General features: G+C 45.6%; 1 protein-coding gene across 50 annotated transcripts in view; it reads left to right on the top strand.

Annotated features, from left to right (window-relative positions):
- The window catches only part of SORBS1 (sorbin and SH3 domain containing 1), a 249,645-nt gene that overhangs the window by 143,553 nt on the left and 83,148 nt on the right, over window positions 1-22,944 (top strand). For 15 of the 50 annotated variants that reach the window (XM_016918916.4, XM_016918912.4, XM_016918907.4 and 12 more), the window contains 7 exons: window positions 1,687-2,403; window positions 3,010-3,378; window positions 7,085-7,229; window positions 11,686-11,715; window positions 18,653-18,825; window positions 20,577-20,640; window positions 22,768-22,842. In XM_016918916.4, the coding sequence (XP_016774405.3) occupies window positions 1,687-2,403; window positions 3,010-3,378; window positions 7,085-7,229; window positions 11,686-11,715; window positions 18,653-18,825; window positions 20,577-20,640; window positions 22,768-22,842 (1,573 nt within the window). The remainder of the gene's footprint in view (window positions 1-1,686; window positions 2,404-3,009; window positions 3,379-7,084; window positions 7,230-11,685; window positions 11,716-18,652; window positions 18,826-20,576; window positions 20,641-22,767; window positions 22,843-22,944) is intronic. The other 35 variants (XM_016918956.4, XM_054660364.2, XM_063782044.1 and 32 more) reach the window with 5 other exon arrangements.

Here is a 22,944-nt window from a genome sequence, read left to right as displayed (position 1 = left end):
GGTGGATCACAAGGTCAGGAGCTCAAGACCATCCTGGCCAGCATGGTGAAACCCCGTCTCTACTAAAAATACAAAAAATTAGCTGGGTGTGGTGACATGTGCTTGTAGTCCCAGCTACTCGGGAGGCTGAGGCAGGAGAATTGCTTGAACCTGGGAGGCGGAGGTTGCAGTGAGCCTAGATCGTGCCACTGCACTCCAGCCTGGGCGACAGAGTGGGACTACGTCTCCAAAAAAAAAAAAAAAAAAAAAAAGGAGCCATTAAAGAAAACCTAGGCTGGGTGCAGTGGCTCACTCCTGTAATCCCAGCACTTGGGGAGGCTGAAGTGGGCAGATTACAAGGTCAGGAGATTGAGACCATCCTGGCTAACACGGTGAAACCCCGTCTGTACTAAAAATACAAAAAATTAGCCGGGCGTGGTGGCATGTGCCTGTAGTCTCAGCTACTCGGGAGGCTGAGGCAGGAGAATCACTTGAACCCAGGAGGTGGAGGTTGCAGTGAGCCGAGATCGCGCCACTGCAGTCCCGCCTGGGTGACAGAGCGAGATTCCATCTCAAAACAAAATAAAACAACAAAAGAAAAGAAAATCTAGCAAAATGAAGTTTCCTCATCTCATAGTCTAATTCCCAGTTAAGCCACAGATTGCCAGATGACTCTTGTTGACATGAGGATCAGACTGGAGGGTCATCCCATTTCCTGACCCTCTTCTCCACTGAGACCCAAAGAGGAGCAGTGTTGAGAAGCGAGGGATGCTGTGTGAGCCTCTGGACCTGCAACCAGAGCTTTGGGCTTAAGCTGTGAATCTGAGGCTGATCATTTACCTCTGGGACTGATTCCCTTTGTGTGGTGGTGGGCTGGGTGAGATGGGCATGGGGCTAGATTTTGAGAAACTAGGCACAGTCCAATCTGGTAGAGGCCAATTCAGTCCTTCATTGCCTGGTCCCCTTTTTTGTGTACATCAAAAATGGGAGACTGTGTGCTTTTAATCTCATGCTTGTCTTCCTTCTAATAATTAGCTTCATCAAATTCTTTCCTCTGAGAAAAGAGCACATGTGTATTCAAAAATCCTTAGCATTCTCTTCTTAGGGCGCGTTAATTTGTTATGCTTATGGAATTGAGTGCTAAATCTCAGTGACTCAATTAAGACATCTGTCTCCTGTGAACACAAATAAGGACGGTTCTTCCAGTTCTCCTTTTCCTAAAGGAAAAGAATGAAAGGCACTCAAAAGAGTTCCAGTGAACATAAACTTCTAAGGCCAAAGGCTCGAAGATAAATCATGAGGGAAGGAGGTTTGAGAGGGAGTTGGGGGCTTTGGTGCTTCTCCCACTGGTGTTTAGTTCACTTGGCTCCCTTCTTGAGTCAGGATGTCTAATAAAGATGCAGTCAGCCAAGGATTGGTGTCACAATTGATGTAGCATGTGGCCTGCTATGGGCTGGGCTCAGCCTCTCTGGATGCAAAGGAGAGTCAGGCCTACCTCTCCAGGTGAGTGGGATTCAGTCTTTGGCTTCACTTAGAATTGTGGATACTAGGAGGAGTCTAACCTGAGGATGTGCTGAAAAACGTGTTAAGAATTGTTTTTGCTTGAATCATGTTATGCTGTCGTTTCTAATGATCGTCCTTCTTTCCATTTCCCCTCCTCTTTCTTTTTTCCCTGTTTGATAACATATCTTGAAAATATTGCTAAAGGTTCTCTCTCCCCCACGCCCTCCTCTCCCTCAAAAGGACCGCTTTGCATGGCAGTCCCCCACCATCCACAATACCTATAAGGATTCCCTCTACCTGAGCTCACCAAAGCCTTATGTCCCACTCGGCACCCCCAGCCAGCAGAACCCCTCACAACCCCAGCCCATCTCCGTCCTCCTGGCAGCTGGATCGGCTCCCAAAGGTGTGGTGCGCCCTGGTTCCTTGCTTCCGGACTCCACGTTCCCCAGTGCTTCATCCCAACCCCAGCAGCGCTATGCAGCCACCAGGACAGTTTATCATAAGAATGTGAGCTCTAACCCATGTCATGAGGCAGTTGGGATTAAAAAGGTCAGCAGCTTATATGTACCTTGTTTATCCAATAACATTTGCCTGGCGGCGTCAGAAAACTCCTCTCGTGTTGCACGTGACCCTGCCGAAGGCACTCCCTCGGAGGCTGCGGGCACCCGAGCACCGGCTCCCGGCCTTGTCTCCCGCACAGCCGGCACAGGAAAACCACCCCCTGCTCCTCCTCCTGACCCTCCCAAGCTATTCTTTGACATCCGTAAAGATGCCGTTAACCGTGGCGAGAGTCCTTCCCTGGGGACTCAGGCTTCGTTCCCAGATGTGAGACCACCTGTGCTAGGCCCCCGGGTTACCTCTGATCCCGAAAACCGGAAGAGCAAAGAATCTTACCTTTTGCAGCCGAGTTATCCAGCCAAGGCAAGAAATTAGGAATGTTTGTGTGTCTTCTCTACTGTCTCTTTCAAAACTGATGCGAGCAGCTCATTGTTCACTGGGCTGCCCTACCCTCCCTTTCCTCATTAATGTTGTGGCTTGAATCCCGAATTCTTCTGTCTGAACCTCTCAGCACAGTACTCTCTTTGTCTGTCTCTCTTTTCTGTAAATGTGTAAGTATGCCGGAGCGTGGAATCCAGAGACTAACAACATGGTGAGAAACTCATTGTTCATGTTTTATTACAAGGTGCCAAAGAAATTGTATTTACTCCCAAGCTTTTAGGCTCTATGGTGGTGTTGTGGGGTTAAACACAGCCTGCCTGCCTGTTCTGTTCTTCTTTCTCTCTCATAAAGTGTTAAAAGGATTCAAAAATAGATGGATGAAAAGCGGAGTTGGATGGGGTTCCCTCTGTGTCATGGAGTGTCAGAAGGCCAGCTGGCCAGCTCCGACTGTCTCATGTACTCTGAGGAAAGGGCACTGATTAAATATTTCTCAGAGTACCTCACTGCATGCCCACTCTCAACCGTTTAAATATGGAATTCTTTCCTCGTATCATACCCCTTTCCATAACGACCCCCTTATTTCCACAGGATGCCACTTCCTCCAGTGCAGCCCAGCCGGAGGTAATAGTTGTCCCTCTCTACCTGGTTAATACTGACAGAGGGCAAGAAGGCACTGCCAGACCTCCAACACCTCTGGGGCCTCTTGGCTGCGTCCCCACAATCCCAGCGACTGCCTCTGCCGCCTCACCTCTGACCTTCCCGACTCTAGATGATTTCATTCCCCCTCATCTGCAGAGGTGGCCCCACCACAGCCAGCCAGCCCGCGCCTCTGGCTCCTTTGCCCCCATTAGCCAGACGCCACCATCCTTCTCACCACCACCTCCGCTGGTCCCTCCTGCCCCGGAGGACCTCCGCAGAGTCTCGGAGCCTGACCTCACGGGAGCTGTTTCGAGTACCGTAAGCTTGCTGGACTCCCCTCCTCACGGCTTTTCTGAATGTCTCCTCCCAGCAGTCACATTCCCTTTCTCACTGAAGCACAGAGCTCTGAGGACAGCACTGGCTGCCGCTGTGCCTGTGTGATGACTGGAGCCGTGTCCCCTGTCACTAGCGTGCATGCTTCCCGTGTGTCTTCCCTGGGTCTCTCGGGGCTGTTCCCCATCTCTGCAGTGCCTCGTCTGCTGTGTCCTGTTGGGAATGCACATCTTTCTCCCTCAGAAGACAACATCTGTGGCCTTTATGTTGACTGGCCATGCTTTTCACAGGCCAGGTCGGGGGTCGTGTGGAGAGCTGAGGAAAGCTAAGAATTATGGGGAAAAGCAACGGCAGGCGTGGTGGGTGCTACTTACCAGGGAGCGGGGAGATCTCGGGGAGGAAGCGATTCTCTGATTCTCTTGTTGACCTAGTGAGTAAATAAACTCTCTGTAGTATACAGAAATGATAGAGACTAGGATTTTTTTTTTTTTTTTTTTTTGTGTGTGAGAGAGTTGGGTTTAAGTGAGCAAGTGGGTCTGAAAGCCCTGTACAAATGTTAGGACTTTTACCTCAAAAGGCAGGCAATTGCTAGGGACCCTGAGGAGAAGGTCCCAGGAGCCTTTGTGGCAAAACAGTGCCCCAGTGGTCACAGGAAGTCAAAGGGCCCTGCTGCCTCAGGTCCCATCCTGCGGGTGGGGGAATGAGTTCCCATCACAGCCAGGAAAGCCCAACTGCTTAGAGAAAAAGCTGAGTCAAAGTGCTTGGGTCTCCTTTTTCCTTAGGAGCCCTGGGAATTGAGAGAATCTGATAACTTCATTGCGAGTTGTAATATGGGAATACGTGAATCTACTCACAGGGCTTCGGGTTCAGTAGGATCGAGTGTAAAAGTTCCTGTTATGGGGCTTGACATAGAGAAGGTGCCTAGTGAATGTTAGCTATGTTGCTGAGGACTTGCCCTGGCAAATGAGGGCCAGGGTCACTCAAAAGCAAGTAACTGGTTAGTTAACAATTCATCATTGAGTTTCTGCCATGGTCTAGGCATTCTGCTAAGTACCCTGGGTACAACCATGAGTCAGGGTCTTGTTCTCAAAGGGATTTTTGGAGTAGGAGGTCACTTCTCAAGCTTTGTGTACATGGGATCATCTGAGGGTCAGGGAGCTTGTTTAAATCGTCACCCTCAGGTTATACTCCTAGAATTTCTGACTGAGTGGGTCTGGAGAAGAGCCTAGGAATCTCACTTGGTAGCAAGTGCTCAGGGGTTTCAGATGCTGGGGTCCACACCCTACATTTTGAGATACAGTCAGGTAGTGGGTCATGCAATTGGCTGATGGAACTAAGCGTTTACTGACATCCCTTTGTGTAAAGATGTGTGCCTGCAAAACTGTTCCAAATGGCTTGTTAAGCTGAAGCCAGTCATGCAGAAATCAGGAAGGAAACTTTTTATTTGGCTTATTAGATAAATTATAATGAGGCATCAAACACATCAAAGCTGGGAACCGTTACATCCTGAGCTGGGGCCTGTTCTGAGATCTCTAGTGCTGTGCAGTGTAGTTAGGTCAGCACCAGGCCCAATGTGACCCATGGGCTTGGATATCCTTCTAGCTTTGAATTTTGCAGCTCAGTCCCATTGGAGAAAAATGCTAGATGTTTCCCTGGTCTATTCCCCTCTACCTTCAGCTGAACTTAGAATTTAGAAGCCACTCTTGTCTTGGGGAGTTCAAGCATCTTCCCTTTGACACAGATTATGTTTGCCTGGAGTAGCAGGTAAGGTGTCTTATGTTTAGTGTCCTCATAGACCATTGTGAGTAGTTTGATTGTGTATTCTATAATTTATTTGTGTAGACCTAGGTTTTCATATCGAGTTGGTTTTAGGTGTATCAGGACAGATTCGTTGGGAAGGGTCCTCAATTTCTCAAACCTGACTAATCAGCCTGGTGTAGACCTCCCAGAAGGACCTCAGTTTGGCCTGATTGCTTCGGGTTTGGCCCTGGGTAACAGAGGTGAAAAAGGAAACTACTTGGATTCCTCTTCCTCCTCTGTCAAGAGGAGGAGCCTCTGTGGATGGTGTCTGAGCTGTGAGCTGATGCCTGCTCCATCTGTAGCTAGTTGAGGGAAAGAAGAAAGAATAAAAGTCATGTTAATTGATTTGAGTTATTTTAATCAATAGCTGTTTTTGTGATGTTCCAGAAATAAAACACAAAATAAAATCTGTAAAGTGCTTAATGCTCATATGATCCACCCAAACATCACATTAGGCATTTATACTTTAAAGAGCTGTATGCCTGATATTTTGTGTTTCTTGGATGCATTCAGGCAGTTTTTAATGATATGTCATTTATCATAATTATATCACTTTGGAGATAAATTAGGAAAAGTGTAGTTATTTTTCACTTTCTAAATGGAGGAATCAAGGTGAGGCACTTTTGTATAAAATCATACTGTGCTTCTCAAGTCTTGAGAAAAGGTTTTATTCATGACATTGAGCTGCCCCTCATAACTAAATAGCGGCGGCTATTTAGTGGACTTTCAGAAGAGATAGACTGACCTAGGCAGTGTTGTGAAGTTCCTACTGTGTGTTGGGAGCTGTCCTGGGTGCTGATGCCCATATCCTCTTTTGATAAGCATTTGTTTTCTTGCTACAAACATTTGCTCAGACACAACATTGCTGAAAGATCCCGCCTGTCAGTCATGTGGCATTTACTAGCACCTGCTATCTGCAGGGCATTGGGCTAGGTGTGAGTGAGGGGGTGGCCCTCATCTTGTGGGTACGTTCACAAGAGTTGATCTTTGATTATTGCTTCAGGATAATTATTGCCTCAAAAGTAACTATTTAAAATCTTGTTCTTAAAGCCTTTTAAGAAGAGCATCCTCAATTTATGGTTTATAAACTCAAAAATAGAAATGTATAGATATCATGAAGGAAACTGTCTAAATATTCTTAGTACCTTTTGGGGTCTTATTTTGTTTTAAAAGACTGGCATTATCCCCAATATGCAGATTATAATGTTAGTATTAATAATTTTATTGGTATTTCTGGCAGAGACCTCAGGTTTTTAAAGTCAGGATTCTCACAAGTCTTAGGGATCTTTGTCACTTTAATATTAGAGTGAAAAAAAATGTCACAGTAGGATAGGATAATATCCAAATCTCAGAAGCAAGCATCAGTAAAATTGCTCAGTGATGCCGATGCTAAGAGTAGCTTTCTGAAAAAACTGTTGCTCAACTCCTCCCTATTCTTACATTGATGTCTTCTTGTCCTCACATTGTCTTACATTTCTCTGTACAGTGTACTAAACTTCCCTGATTTTTCCCAATTAAACCAGCTCTTGTTCTTGGATCACATTTGGAATTGCATGGGTTTTGCATGTTATTCTACTTGGATTTGAATTTGGTTTTTCAGTAACCAGATTGACCCACAACTGTTAGCAGGTGGACCTAATGAATGATGTTGCTGAGACTTACAGTAACATTCACCTTCTCTCTCTCCTCTGCCCCATACTAATACCAACAAAGAGAATAAGCATTCCGGCTTAAACTTCTAACTGGAATTAATGATATGATGTATCTCATTGATTGCATTTCTTTTTATAATTAAGATCATTGTAAAGCTTTAAATTTCTTCTTTTTAAAAAACATTAACACTAGCTTTTTATATTTACAGTTAGTTACATTGTTTGTTTGTTCGTTTCAGGATTCCAGTCCTCTACTAAATGAAGTTTCTTCTTCCCTTATTGGAACTGATTCCCAAGCCTTTCCACCAGTTAGCAAGCCTTCATCCGCCTATCCCTCCACAACGATTGTCAATCCTACTATTGTGCTCTTGCAACACAATCGAGGTAAGAGAGGCTTGTGCCCCACTCCCAGCCCACTGGAATCAACATAGCTATTCCATGATACTTGGGTCAGAAATTCTGTTATTTCACAGAAATTTTCACAAATCCCGTTGTTTCCCAAGGCCATTTGCCCCAGTTTACTCACTCTCGTGGCCCATAAAATAAATCCCAGCAGACAGACAGAGGCCCCTGATCTGAGGTGATATCAGGTGTCTGAATAAGTAAGCTGGGTTCGTTCCACTTCTTGGGTGTTCATGATTGTCTTCTTCGAATCGTAACACCAAAAAAAAGGAGAAAGGAAAAAGTTTGTGTCTCTTGATGGTAACAGAGATTTAACTTCGAAAATCTAGGTACAATAATACCTCTTTTAAGTAGTATCTTAAATGATTTAGTTTTTTGACATAATGAAATTTAGAGAGAGCAGAATTTTGAGTATCAAATTTAAAAAAGAAAACATATTGTGTAGACAGTTTTCTGGAATGTAAAACACGTTTTTGTACCTTGAAAACAGAGACTATTGAATTTTTCTTGAAGACTCACTGGCCTTCATTCTTGCCGGCTGTTTGTCTCTGTACTATGTGGCTCTAGGCAGCTCTGCTTAGAGTTTTCATGTTTGTTTTCTGTAGTGTCTCTGACTGCTTCTGGTTGGTTTTTCTGCTTCTCTGAAAAGCAGAGAAGCTTTGAGGTGGGGTGAAGCGGAAGTTCTTTGGGTATATGTTGACCCTTCTGCTTTAAAATTCCAGACGATGATTCTAAATCCTAAGTTTTCCTTTTTGGAATTCCATACAGGAATAAACTTTGTCTTTACAAAAGTCCTTTGCAGCATGAAATGTAAAGTTTTCAAGCTGTTTCCTCATGTAGAAAGGGCTCATTAGTCTGAATTTCTGATAACAGTGGAGGTTTAATTATTTTGTTCAGAGCTCACATCTTCCTTTTGACTCTGTGCTCTCTGACTTCATAGTTTTCCTCCACTCCTCCCCCTCCCCCTTCCTCTCTGCATTAATTTGAATGAGAATGGGACTGGAGTCTATTTTTAATTGTTTTCCATACTAAATAGAGTTTTTCTGTTTCCTGCTTCTAACTTGAAAAGCAGATGAATAAAACATTTTCTTTCACTTCAGATCTTTCCACTAAAATCTTAAGGTTGTTTTAGTAGTTTTGTATTTTTTTCACTATGTGTGGCTCCTGTATTAATTTTCACCCATGAATCTGGGTTCTTGAAAAAAAGGGCCCCAGCTCCCACACGGAACCATGCAGGAGCCCATTCTCCTTCAGCCGTGCCATGCCCCTTAACTGGCAGTGGCTCTCCTTGCCCAGAAAGTGTCTGTAATGCGGGACAAAGTGAAATTTTGTTTCTCTGAACTTCCTTGTGACTCATATTTAAAAAAAAAAAAAATTCAGTCAAACAGAATTAAGTTAGTTCCCAGAAGGACAGGCAGTTTCTTTAAAAATGAGATTTATTCCCAAGGCAACTTGGTTTTTGGGAAATGCCAAGTGTAATGTCAGCTGCTTCTGCCAAGTCCCTCTGATGACACCTAGTGAGACATCTTTGGGCACAGAAATGCCTGTAGTTCCTTTTTGTTTCTTCCTTGAATAGATGGATTCCTTTTATTTACCCAAATGCCTTTGGTTCTTGCCTTTCTCTGTTGTCCAAGTCCCGCCCTTGGGTTTAAAAATCAGAATTGTGCAGCCTGAGACACACATCCTTCAGAAAAGGATACAAGTAATGACATTCATTTTTTGGAATTAAATGATAGATTTCCATAAAGAGCAAAACCATATGTTCACTAAGCAGGTGGGGCAGGAAGCGTCGAGAAGAAGAGAAGAGCCTCACTGGCCCAGCCCCGTATTACTAATCATAAATGGGGTTTAGGTCAAGTGTTTTTGGCATTGCTTTGGAATTTGCCTAACCTGGCAGCTCTGCTTTGCTTCATAAACAGTACCCATAAAAATAATTTCTTAATTATTGCAAAGTCTCCTGAGGGAATAACTTTACTCCACTTCTGGAATTCTAGTTTTGTCATCCTAAAAAATGCCTCCCTCCCCGCCTTTTTTTTTTTTGCCTAGACTGTCCCAGGGCATAGTGTGGCAATAATCCTGTCTCTCCAAGCCAGCTTACCCCTACTAGAAACAGAGGGGCACTGAGCCTCTGGCCTGGCGCTGATGGTTGTGAACAACACAGCCCTTTCCCCTTCTTTCCTGAGTTTTCACACCGCATGGGTATGAAGGCAAATCACTTACCATCTGTCTGGGAGGGAGGCTTTGAATCGGAAAACTCTCAGGATGAAAAGAGGTGCATGGGTCCCCTTGCTTAGAGCTTCTCAGTCTATGTGCGTTGGATCCTGAGAATCTTGTTAACTTGCAGGTTCAGCCTCAAGAGGTTTGGGGTGGAGGAGACGAGATTCTACATTTTCAGCGAGCTTGCTAGGCATACCAGTGCCACTGGCCCACCGACCACACTGAGAACTAGAGCTCAGAGGTTCCCAGACTTACGGACACATGAAGCAGTCTAGGGATCACCCTAGGGTTTTTCATTCTAATGCTTTAAAATAACACCACTAGAAAGTGGCCACTGTTACCTGTGTTGCATGTCATCCTATGAAAGAAAGGCTATTTCACACCTCAAAACTGGAGACAACATAGTCTTTTTTTTTTTTTTTTTTTTTTTTTTTTTTGAGACAAGGTCTCACTCTGTTGTTGAGGCTAGAGTGCAGTGGTGCAGTCATGGCTCACTGCATCCTCAACCTCCCAGGCTCAGGTGATTCTCCCACCTCAGCCTCTTGATGCCAGTAGCTGGGACCACAGGCGTGTGCCACCACACCTGGATAATTCTAAAATATTTTTTGTAGAGACGGGGTTTTACCATGTTGCCTAGGCTAGTCCTGAACCCCTGGGCTCAAGGGATCTGCCTGCTTCGGCCTCCCAAAGTGCTGGGATTATAGGCATGAGCCACCGTGCCTGGCCAACGTGGTCTTTTTCATTTATTTATTTATTTTTTTTTTTGAGGCAGGGTCTTTCTCTTTCACCCAGGCTGGAGTTCAGTGGCAAGATCTTGGCTCACTGCAACCTCTGCCTCCCAGGTTCAAGTAATTCTCATGCCTCAGCCTCTGGAGTAGCTGGGATTATAGGCGTGTGCCACCACGCCTGGCTAATTTTTGTATTTTTTAGTAGAAATGGGGTGTCGCCATGTTGGCAACATGATCTTTTAAGTGGAATACATTCACTTCTGCCGGCTGGAGCTCAGCAGCCTTCAGTGTAGTGTGTGGGAACCGTAGGTCCCCTTAGTACCAATAGGCCCTTTGACATAACAGATAAGGAAACTGAGGCCGAGAGGTTTAGTGAATTGGCCATTGTCATCTGAAAGTTGCTGGCAGAGCTGAGGCCAGAGCTGCACTGGGCTTCTGCATGTTCAGCCGGTACGAACCTCATCCATGTGGCAGAGGTGGCCAGGCACCGCTTCCCAGGCTGTGAGCTCCTGAGCTGCTCGCTGTTTACTTCTGGTTCACACTGATTGTAGCAGGAGGGTGGGAACGCAGCCAAGGGGAATGATGACAGTACCCACGGGTTGGCAAATGTTCTATTTTTATCTACGTGGCTGCTTTATATTTAGCGGCTGTGGAAGGTAAAGGTCATTTTTGTGCTCTCATCTCATAGCACGTACACATAGGACTCCACAAAGGAGATGTGGCTTCCCTTCCACATGAGTGCCCAGGATGGCGAGAAACCAATAACCCTTCAATGCCAAGGACCAGCAAGGTCTTGATGACTAGAATTGGAATGAACTCTGGACTAGGAGTCAAGGATCCAGGTTCTAGATCCAGCTGATTTTCAGTGTTATCTTGGGCGATTTGTGCCCCTTATCTGAAGTTTCTCAGCCATTGCTGATTTTTAAAGGATTTTTCTTGTACTCTGGACAAGCCAGATTACTATAGTGACTAAGGCCAGGCTTTCATTTCCTCCTCTGTACAATGGGAAAGAATAATCATACCCAACTACTAGAGTTGTTGCAAAGTTTGCAAAAGTGCTAAAACAGCGCCTGGCATTTAGCAAGCTCTCAGGAGACGGTCACTGTCATGGTTGTGATTATAATTACATTTCCCTCAAAAGGTACCAAGACTGGGGTCATATAAGGCCTTGCTCACTTGAAGCTGGAGGGTTGGATGGATTCCCTTCTATGATGGAATCATCTTGAGATAAGATGTAAACAGCTAGAAAATTGTGGCAGTCCCCTGAATCCTGGTGTAGATCTGGAAGCGGGGCGGGCTGGGAGACACCACACTGGCATAACGGGAGCCACGCTAATACCCCTGCAGTCAGCTGGCTGCATGCACATTGTACCATCTAAGTCCAGAGGACAGTGAGGACTCAGGGTTGAGATCCTAACGAGTTATGCCAGGGCTTCTTGGTCTTACTATGTGCTGTATAAATCTTACTTACACTGTGTGTTCTTTTATCACAGAACAGCAAAAACGACTCAGTAGCCTTTCAGGTAGGTGAGAAATATTTATTTATGTGTTAATCCCTGTTCCTGTTGAAACCGTCTTCCGGTCACCGCCCGATATTCAATCAGCAATATCTTCCGAGATCCTCTGATGTCTTGGAGAGACTCTTTGTTGCTGGACTACCAAGATGATGAAAATAGGCATAGTTCCTGCCTCCCTGGAGCTTGCAGGGTGGTGGACAGACCAGACCAGTGAGCCACACTAGTAAACATGTCCCATGGAACTGTGATAAGGGCCTTGATGGGTAAGAACAGGATGTTCTGGGTTAAAAAGAACCAGGAGTCCAGCTTTAGATGCAGTGTTCATGGCAGGCCTCTCTGAAGAGGTCATCTTTCTGCTGCTTCTGTCTCCCTTCTGGATGTGAGGAGTCAGGGGTTGGGAGATATGGGCAAGTTCTCTCCTTTTTGGGTGGCAAGCCCAAATGCCAGTAGATGCCCCTGGGGTGGTGGGTCCAGGTGAGAACCTTCTGACCAGCAGTGCCCAGAAGACAGTGTGAGAAAACTGCTTCTTGAATTTGAGCAGGCATCAGAAATTCCTGGAGAGCTTGTCGAAACTCAGATTCCTAGGCCATCCCCCTAGAGATTTGGATTTAATGGTGGGTATGGGTAAGAATTTGCATTTCTTTTTCTTTCCTTTTCTTTTCTTTCTTTTTTTTTTTTTTGATACAGGTTCTTGCTGTGTCACCCAGACTGGAGTGCAGTGGCACAATCATAGCTTACTGCAGCCTTGAACTGCTGGGCTCATGTGATCCTCCTACCTCAGTCTCCTGAGTAGCTGGGACTACAGGTGTGCATCACCATGCCCAGCTAGTTTTTTTTTTTTAAGTTTTTTTGTAGAGCTGGAGTCTCACTATATTGCCAAGGCTGGTGTCAAATCCTGACCTCAAGCAATCCTCCTCCCTCAGCCTCCTAAAGTTCTGGGATTATAGGCACCAGCTACTGTGCCTGGCCAAGAGAATGTGCATTTCTGCCCAGCTCCCTGGTGATGCCAATGCTGCCCTCTGTGCTGACCACACTTGAGTGTGGCAGGTGGCAAGAGTTGACAATGGTGGGGAGTGACTGCAAATATAATCAGACATATACAAATATAATTAGCTCACCCCTTGATAAAGTGTGTAGGATTGGGACCATGTCAGAGTAGGGAGGGAACCCAGGAAGGGGAATGTGTAGCTATTTCCTTGTGGCTTCCTGTAGCCATTCTGCTTTGAATCCTGGGTCTGGTGCTGCCTCAGGCAGGTTATCTAAGTCTCTGGGCTTCAATTTTCTAACTATCAAGTGAGGAAAGCTGTAGTGCCTTCCAGGTTGTATGACAATCAGATGAGATTCTGCTCATTAACAGCTCAGCACTGAGCTGCTGCTTAATAGATGCATGGCTTAATAGATGTGCATTCCTGTTACCAGGCGGCGCTCTGTGGGTTCACTTACCATTGTATTCAGGGCCTCCTTTGTACCCTGCACTGCGCGGGGCTCTGAGGCTACATCAGGGAACTGTGCTGCCCTTGAGCTGCTAATAGTGTGGTGCAACAGTGTGTAACTTTTCTTTGTTAATGGACTCCTTGAGAGAAGCTATTGAAGGCAATAGATTGATTCTAAAAAAAAAAAAAAAGCCACACACATGTAAACATGTGCACATGATTTCTATGGATTTGCACACACTCATGAATTTCAGGGTTCAGAATCGCTGATTGGTGGATAACAAAAGCCACTGTTTTCTGAACAGGTACTACATGATTTCTGTGCAACTTCATGCCACTGCTGTTCTGTGATTGGTGGCGAGCCTGGGTCGGGAGGACATGGGGTTCTCACACCCTCTCAGCCTTATCAGGACTTGGCTCTGAGACCAAGACAGGCTGTGGTTGACCTCAAGGTGTCCTTGGCTGTCCCTCCTCCAACTGCCACTCTCCAGCCCACCTCATTCCCTGGCCCCAGCCGAGGTTGCTAAGAGTGGTGGCTCTGAAAAAAAAAGGTGGCTCCTGTGGGCTCCTTCCTGTTGGTGGGAATTTGAAAGAAGGGTAGAATAGATAAAAAAGGCCTCCAGCCATACGTTAGGAGATGCAGAGTTTGGTCCTAGCTCCTCCTTCTTGGAGCTGTGTGTTTCTGTGTGAGTGACTTCATCCCTCTAAGCCAGTTTCCTCATATGGGAAACAAGGGTGGTAATCCTTACCCCAGCCTGGAGGAGGTGTTATTGTGACAGGAATGGGGAGGATGTTTTGTGCATTGAGAAAAGACATGAAAAAATTCGAGGGTGGGCCGGACGCAGTGGCTGATGCCTGTAATCCCAGCACTTAGGGAGGCCGAGGCAGGTGGATCACAAGGTCAAGAGATGGAGACCATCCTGGCCAACATGGTGAAAACCCGTCTCTACTAAAAATACAAAAATTAGCTGGACATGGTGGCGCGTGCCTGTAGTCCCAGCTACTTGGGAGGCTGAGGCAGGAGAATCGCTTGAAACGGGGAGGTGGAGGTTGCAGTGAGCCGAGATCGTGCCACTGCACTCCAACCTGGTGACAGAGTAAGACTCTGTCTCAAAAAAAAAAAAAAAAACAAAAAAGTGAGGGTGGCTCCACCATGCTGGCAGCTCAGGCTTATTCCTTGGCTCTAAAATAAGACTGATGCTATCGCTTTCCCTGAGTTTTGGGACAGATCCGCTGATGATGTTTGATAGAGTGGGGCCTAAAGTAGGTGCTCACTAAATATTAGTTTATGCTTTAAAAGAAGTAGTACAGCTTTGTTCAGGAGCTCCTGAAAGAGAGAGGGCTGGCTGGGTTGGCACTCTCTAGTCTCTTAGAGCAAGTAAGGCTTAGCCATCACCTGTGGGGACGGGACTCCAGGGCTGCCAGCCTCCCTCTCTGTAGCAGATTTTTGTTGAGTCTCCATGAGGCTTGATGTTCAGGGAGAGTCATCTGGGAATGAAGCCTACATGGTGTTCTCAGGTACCTCTCAGTCCCCTTGGGGAGACAGATGGGATAATAAGATAAGGGCTGGGAGAGAGAGGCTGGCGTATGGTGTAGAGAGGCCATCGTTCTTCTGCAGAGAAGTGTGAGCATTGCTGTAATCCTCAGTCACCAGCTCTCAGTGTGAAGAAAAGGGAAGCTATCCCACCTCCTTCAAACAGAGGCCCCATCTGAGGTTGTCAATATTGTCATTTATTTAGTGGCCCAGAACCTTCCCTTTTAAGGCACAGTATAAAACTAGAAGGAGGCTAGATTTGCAGTGGCTCACACTTGTAATCCCAACATTTTGGAAGGCCAAGACGGGCAGATTGCTTGAGCTCAGGACTTTGAGACCAGCCTGGGCAACATGGTGAAACCCCGTCTCTCTAAAAAAAAAAAATACAAAGAATTAGCTGGGGCCAGGCACAGTGACTCACACCTGTAATCCCAACACTTTGGGAGGCAGAGGCAGGCAGTTGGGAGGCAGAGGTGGGCAGATTCCTTGAGCCCAGGAGTTTGAGACCAGCTTGGGCAATATGGCAAAACCCCATTTCCACAGAAATACAAAAAAACTAGCCAGATGTGGTGGCGCACACCTGTAGTCCCAGCTACTTGGGAGGCAAAGGTGGGAGGATCACCTGAGCTCAGGGAGGTCAAGGCTGCAGTGAGCCATGATCATGCCACTGCACTTCAGCCTGGGTAAGAGAATAAGACCCTGTGTAATTAGAGAAAAAAAAAAAAGACTAAGAGGAAATGCCCCCAGGATGTCATGTGAAGGATCAGCATTTTCCTACTGAGAAAATAGCAAGCCCTCATTGTAATATGGATGTCAACACCTGGCCCTGTCACCTGCATGGTACAGTTAAGTGTCACTTTGGGTTTTCATTATATAAAGTGACACTTCTTCTTCAGGGGCTCTCTGTATATTGAAATCCACTCAGTGATGAGTCACATGACCACAAGCTTTCAAGTAAAACAATTCAGGGCTAAATTTTATAGATCAAAAGGACACTGGCAGCTTTAGGAGAAATCCATGGACTATCAGCCTGATTTTTACAGTCAAGTGTGATTGTTGTTAGAGTCACCTGCCTTGACCCTGAGTATGGCATGTCTGTGATCCTCACCATGATCTTAAAGCACCATGTAAGACTGAGCTTGAACTCAGCCTCATCTGCTCCTTTCTGCTCACATTCAACAGAAGGCCTTTCCAGGTGGGAGGAGAATGTTCAGCAGAGCCACATTAAGGGTAGACTTGGGTAACTCAAAATCCCTCTACACTTCCAGGCTTCCTGCCAAATCCTTGGCCTCGCGATGGAATTTTCTGGGAGCATGAGAACTCATTCCATAAAGCCAATCTGTTCTTAACATCCTTTGACATTGACGGTGATGATGCCAGGGATCAGGCTTTCTGAAGCACTTACCAAGCCTTGAAATCATTTGGATGTGGGCAGTCACGACCCCATGGAGGAGAATGAAAGTTGTAAAACCTGAGTATGCTGGAGTCATTGTTTCCCCCACTTCTACAGCGTCTCCTCCACTTACAGACATCTCTGACTTTGTCACAACTTTGCATGTGTCCTCACATTCTTCCTTTTCACCCGAGTGTAGTCCCCCAGCCAGCAATCTGCACCTGTTCCTTTCTCAAAGACGAGAACTTGTCCATAGTCAATCAATAAGCAGGTTTTAACTGAGCACTTACTAATTGCCACAGCACATCTTGATGCCCTTCATCCTTACCTCATGGGCCTCATTCTCACTGATAGGATTTTAGGCTCCCTTGGCCTAAACTTTTTTTTTTTTTTTTTTTTTTTGAGACAGAGTCTTGCTTTATTGCTGAGGCTGGAGTGTAGTGGCATGATCATGGCTTACTGCAGCTTCGAACTCCCAGGCTCAGGAGATCCTCCCAACTTAGCCTCCCAAGAGCTGGAACAACAGGCATGTGCCTGGCTAATTTTTAAATTTTTTGTAGCGATGGGGTCTCGCTATGTTGCCCAGGCTGGTCTTGAACTCCTAGGTTCAAGCAATCCTCCTGCCTCGGCCTCCTGTTATGTTGAGAGGCATGAGCCACGGCACCCAGCCAGCTTAAACCTTTTTGCCCCTAATCCTTTGACCTCTTGAATTACCATCTAGCACATTCCTTCCTCTGTGCTGAACTCCCCACTCACTCCCCCAACTTCCTGCTTACACCTTCAACCCTCTGTGCAATCTGGCACCCACCCCCACTGCCGTCCTGAAGTTGCTCCCTCAGAGTGTTCCTGTGACTTCTCTCTTGCCTAATCTAATGCCGCCTCCTCCTCTGCTTCAATTTCTGGGTTTTTTTTTTTTTTCTTTTGAGACATTTAACCACCCACTTCTTGGAGTTCTGTCTTCCCTGGTTCAGTGGCACCTTGTGTACTTTTCTGGTTCATCTCCTGTCCCTCAGATGACTTTGCATCACTTTGGGGATTCTTTTGCCTTGCAGCTATAACCGTGGTGTCCTTCCATGCATGACTTTAGCGCTTTACTCTGGCCTTGCTTCTGTCCACCACTGAGCTCTGCCATCTCCCTGGCATCAGCCATCACTTTTGGGCTGATGCCTCCAAAGTTGCACTCCTGTTAGGGTGTCTCACCTGGGCCCCTCCATAGTTCCTCTAGGGGTCTCCAGGGCATTCCTCCTTGAGTATCTTGCTGTCTTCTCAAAGTTACCATAGTCCAAATGGAAGCAGCCATTTCTCCTTCCCATTCCTAACCCACTTCTAACTTCTCCATTTGGCTTAGGCCAGGCTTCCAGACTTGAAACCTTGGTACCATCTTTGAAAGGGGCAAGACAGGATGTGGTTCATAGAGGACTGCTAGAGTCAGGTGGACGTTAGGCCACATCACAGCTTGGCTATGAGCTGGTTGTGTGGCCGCAGGCAGGGTACTTTAACTTCTCTGTGTATTGATCCTTTAACTATTAAAAAAAAAAAGGTGATAATAGTTTCTTCCTCATAGATCTTTGGGAGGATAAAATGAGAGAATGTAAATGAAGAGTTTATTGCATTGCTTGGCACATAATTAGCTCAGTAGTCCAGAGGCCCTCAAGCATTTATTTAAGCTGTTCCTCTGGAGCACCCTTCACTTCCTGTGAGTCTGATTGGCTTCTCTTCTGAGAATCGGCCCTTGTCACCCTGCATTCTCATTGCTGGCTCACTTGGTTTTTCTGCCCACTAGGCTGTAAGCTCCCTGAAGGCTAAGATTCTGGAATGCTTACCTTCATGTCCACAAGGCAGAGCGCAATCTGCCCAATAAATAAATGTATAGCTTGGAAGCCAGATTCTATTAAGTAATTTTATAATCTTAGGTCATATGTGGTATCTTTGTTAGTGCTCTATATCTTCCAATCTTGAACAAAAATAATCTATAATGTATACTTAGCAATGTACAGCTTCCTGAACACTTTGCCATAAGTTATCCTGATAAGTCCTCTCACCACATTGCTGTGAGCTTGCCAATAGAAGTGTTATCCCTGTTTTTGGATGGGAAAACTGAGGCATGGAAAAGTTAAGTGACTTCCTCAAGAGGAATCGAAAACTTTCAAGTAATGTTAGCCCTATCCTGTGGTTCTCCCTGTTCCTTAATTTCTAGAACAGTCAGAACTACTCAGCTGACCAGAGCACGATGTGCATACCTCTGCAAAGCTCTGATCACATTGTTGGCAAGCCTTTTTTTTTTTTTTTTTAAGGACCAGATGATAAATATTTTAGACTTTGCAGGCCATATGGTTTCTGTCACAGCTACTCAACTTGGCCATAGTAGTGCAAAAGCACCCATAAATAATATGTAAAGGAATTGGCATGGTTGTGTTCCAGTAAAACCAGCCCATGGGCCACAGTTTGCTGACCCCTGCTCTAAGCAGAACTAATTCCAGTTGAGAATTAGCAGACACACTTCCCCCCAGCTAGCCTGTTCAGGAGTGTTTTGTTTTGCAGCTACCAAAAGAGCTTCAGCTAACAATTGCTTTTCATTTCCAGATCCTGTCTCAGAAAGAAGAGTGGGAGAGCAGGACTCAGCACCAACCCAGGAAAAACCCACCTCACCTGGCAAGGCTGCTGAAAAAAGAGCAAAGGATGACAGTAGGCGGGCGGTGAAGAGCACTCAGGACTTAAGCGATGTTTCCATGGATGAAGTGGGCATCCCACTCCGGGTATGTATATTGACTTAGAGGTCCTTCTTAGGCTTCATCTTAAGCTGTGACAAGTGTACACTCTGAGTACCTGTGAACCCCATCACACCATCGTCTCTGTAAGCCCCGTGAGTGCCAGATTCCCCCAGAAGCTGTGCTCCAGACTTGGTGTACAACAGCTTTTCCCAAAGTGGGTGTTGGATGTTATAAGTCCTATGAATAAAGGGTTTCGTGGTCAAGTAAATGTGAGGAAAAGCTGGGTGGGACCAAGTCAGAGAGATTTCTCTGCTGTAGAACTTTTCAGAGGCTTTGAGTATGTGAGTGTTCTAGGGACAGTGTTATGGGCAGTCTTCCTTCATTATTGTTCTGTGTGGAGCATGTTGAGAAATTCCTGGTCCAGGGTAAGAATCCTGGGGAGAGTGTGAGGCCCAAGGTCCCTGTTGACAGGTTCAGGAAGATCTCCCTGGATGGGAGATCACTTGTCATCCAAAGTGAGTAGGGAACACTAAGGGAACCTCAGAATGGATTCCGCCAGCCAAGCCTCCAGGACTGAGCAGGTCTCATGGCATCCCTGACCCAGCTCTCCCTGGCAGCACAGGCCTGCCACTCCTGCAGGCCCTAAGGAATTCCAGGGAACAGGCTCCAATTGGCAAGAAACATTTAACATAAAGCTAGGCAACTTTTGGAACTGGATTTGGGTGAATTCCATTCTTTTCCATGTGTCTACTAGACCATTGCCTGCAATATGTTCCACTGTGATTTCCATTTAACAAATATGTCCCTTTGGAAGAGGCCAATAGAAACCACAGTGGACTAAGCCTCAAAATAACTCTTCTCTGGTCCTAAGTAGTAATACAGAAGGAGAGTTATTCCTAAGAGAAATCACAGCTACCATTTGCTGAGTACATTATCTCATTTAAGCATCACTCATCCAAGTGAGTAATGGATACTAATATCATTTCCATCTTATAGATGAGGAAATGGGGACTCAGGGATTTGTTACTCATCCAAGATTGCACAGCTTGTGGGTGACAGAATGGTCTATCTGACTCCCAAACCCTTACCCCTAACCATTGCGTTGGATGGCCCTTCCACTCACCTTCTCATCAGCTCTGTGACTTTGGGCAGTTCGCTTTGTCATTCTGTATCTCATTTCCTCTTCTGTAAAGTGGGAGTGAAAATATCTAGCCACCTATCTGTCACCTTCCTTGTTTTATTTTTATCTTAAAAAAAAAGCCCAACCATTCCAACTTTGTGGTTAGGGTGAAAACTCTGGCAGTTTTCGAGTTATAACTCTGGCTATAACGAGTTATGTTTTAATGTATGCATTCTAAATCTGGCCCTATGCAAGGTGACTCGGATGCATTGCTGTTGAATAATCTAGAATGGTTGGGGGCACAGCATGATAAGCAAATATACTTTGTCTCTTATATTTCTAGGAGACTTTCCTTCAGTTTGGCACAGTCTATATACAGAGAGTTTCTATCTAAAAGTGAAATTTTAAAAATTTAAAAATGGATACCTTTCAAGTGTATCCTCATCCACTGTTTTCAAAATCTGTATCCTTTCAGCCAAATATTACCCTGTAGATTGAGGTTTGGGACTCTTGGTTTTTCTCTTTCTAAAAAGTTTTGCCTTTTTAAAAAAGATAAATGTGGCTGAGTTTTGAATTCAGATATTGTTACTTTCCATTTTGATTTTGAAATCATAGGAGGTCTGAAATGTGTCAAGATATTCATTTAATTTTGCTCTTTGCCTTTGTTTTTGTACAGAACACTGAGAGATCAAAAGACTGGTACAAGACTATGTTTAAACAGATCCACAAACTGAACAGAGGTACTGATTTTCATTTGTAGAAGCTGTGCTGTGCTATGTGCCAATACACGTTTTGTGGGCCTGAACTCACTTTGCTAGGATGCCAGAAGACTGGGTCCTGCAGTTGGACCTCATTAGGTACTGGTCTGCCTGAGCCCAGCCATGCACCTTTAGAGCATAGGAGGGAGGAAGCGCTTGTGTGCCTGCCTCAGAGGTGGAATTTGAGATCTGCTCTCAAATCCTTCCTCCCAGATGTGGAATGCAGCAGGCTGAGCCCAGCACTCTGCCTGTGCTCCAGCATCTGTCTGCCTGGGATGTGAGCAGCTCCATCACCCACCTGCTTCCAGCTTTAGGTACATCTCCCTGTGTCAGCCCATGACTGCCTTGTGGGCAGAGTGAGTTGAGAATGCACCGACCTGGGAATTAAGAACACTGTTCTCTGGCCGGGCACGGTGGCTCAAGCCTGTAATCCCAGGACTTTGGGAGGCTGAGGCAGGTGGATCACCTGAGGTTAGGAGTTCGAGACCAGCCTGACCAATGTGGAGAAACCCCATCTCTACTAAAAATATAAAATTAGCTGGGCGTGGTGCCACATGCCTGTAATCCCAGCTACTTGGAGGCTGAGGCAGGAGAATCACTTGAACCCGGGAGGCGGAGGTTGCAGTGAGCCAAGATCGCGCCATTGCACTCCAGCTTGGGCAACAAGAGTGAAACTCTGTCTCAAAAAAAAAAAAAAAAGTTCTCACCTGGATTGAGTCCCCCAAGCACTCAGGTAACCTTGGACCAATCATGTACCTTTCTGTGTTTGTTCTGCTTCCCTTCCTCCGGAGAATGTCACAGGGTCTAAAGGAGAACACATTTGGCCTTGTGAAGTAGAATGCATAGTACGCCTCTCAGGCTGTGTTAATATGAACAATAATCTTCCCCAGCTGAGAGCCAGCCCTTGGCAGGTAGCCCTGAGAGTCAGTCAGGAGCTGACACACCAAAGCCCGCTCAAGCTGAAAGAGCAGCGCTTCCAAATCAGATGCCGGCTGGGCTATCAGCAGGTGACCCAGCATGGAGAACCGCAGGCCAGTGCTTGGGCAGGACATGACCCCACCGGCTCCCATCGCTGCCTGTGCCGCCAGTCAGCTGATAGGCGGGATGTAGCTGCACTGTGGGAAGGGTACCACTTCTCCCACAGGCAGAGCATCCTGCCCTTCCCCTTACCCACATCTAGTCTGGCTGCCTGGCATGGATGACACATGAAGGCAAAGAGAAAGTGTTCTGGTCAGTGTTCCCACCTAAGTGCAATCTCTCTGATGAGCTGCGGATGCCAGCTAACATCACTGTTAATTAACTCCTGCTGGGTTCAAAGTGAACCTGGGTGTGCCCCTGTTCAAACTGTTTCTAAATATCGAGGCGTTCAGCATTTCCAATGAAGAGTAAATCCACTGTGGTTGGGTGGATGAGCGTGGTCACAGTGGTGAAACTAAATGCTTGGATTTCTGTGATCAGATGGCGTCAGCTCCACTCATCACTTCCTGAAGTCACTGCCCATTTCATCTTGCAATCTGTGACTCTCACCTTTAGACCCAGCTTTGGAAGCCTAATTGCAGACATTAATGCATGTAAATGTGCAAAATATGTAATTTTGCCCCACAGGCAGCTTTGGTCTTCTCATGTTATAGTTCTTAATCTAAATTGTAGGTGCTAAACAAAACTACCTGCCTTAATGGTAGGCAGAGGTATTTGAAAAATTAATGATCTACTTGTTTGCTGAATGTCCACAATACAAGCTTTGATATAAAAAAAATCATGTTAGGATAGCATGTTTATTACATACTATTTGTTATCATACTTAATATTTCTTGCCTATCAAAAGTAAAAACCTGATGCTTTATGTTAAATGTTTCTTGCCCATTGGAGCCTGTTCATAGCAATTCTTTGTCCAAGAAGAGTAATGATATTGTCTCTTTCGATGTGTCTCAGTAATTCAGGCAAAAGAACTGGATTTTTAAAAGCAGTTTGAATTTCTTTCATAGCACTAGTGAAGCTTAGTATGTTCCAGAATTCAAGGAGCCTAAATTGTATGTGGATTCCTACTCGTTTATTCTCTCCATTTGTATCTTCCTCTATTCTCTCTCCCAAACCTGCTCCTCTGCCTAGACACTCCTGAAGAAAACCCTTATTTCCCTACGTACAAATTCCCTGAACTTCCTGAAATCCAGCAAACTTCCGAAGGTACCATAAACTTAGACACCATATCTGTTGTCCGAGCTTTAAATTAATTCTTATAGTTCCATTTTAGGCATAAGATTTGGGCTTTTAGATTTTATTTTCATA

This window comes from Pan troglodytes, chromosome 8, assembly GCF_028858775.2.
Source record: "Pan troglodytes isolate AG18354 chromosome 8, NHGRI_mPanTro3-v2.0_pri, whole genome shotgun sequence".
Lineage (NCBI taxonomy): Eukaryota > Metazoa > Chordata > Mammalia > Primates > Hominidae > Pan > Pan troglodytes.
The sequence above is the reverse complement of the archived record's forward strand: the minus strand, read 5'-3'. Positions and strand labels throughout refer to the sequence as shown.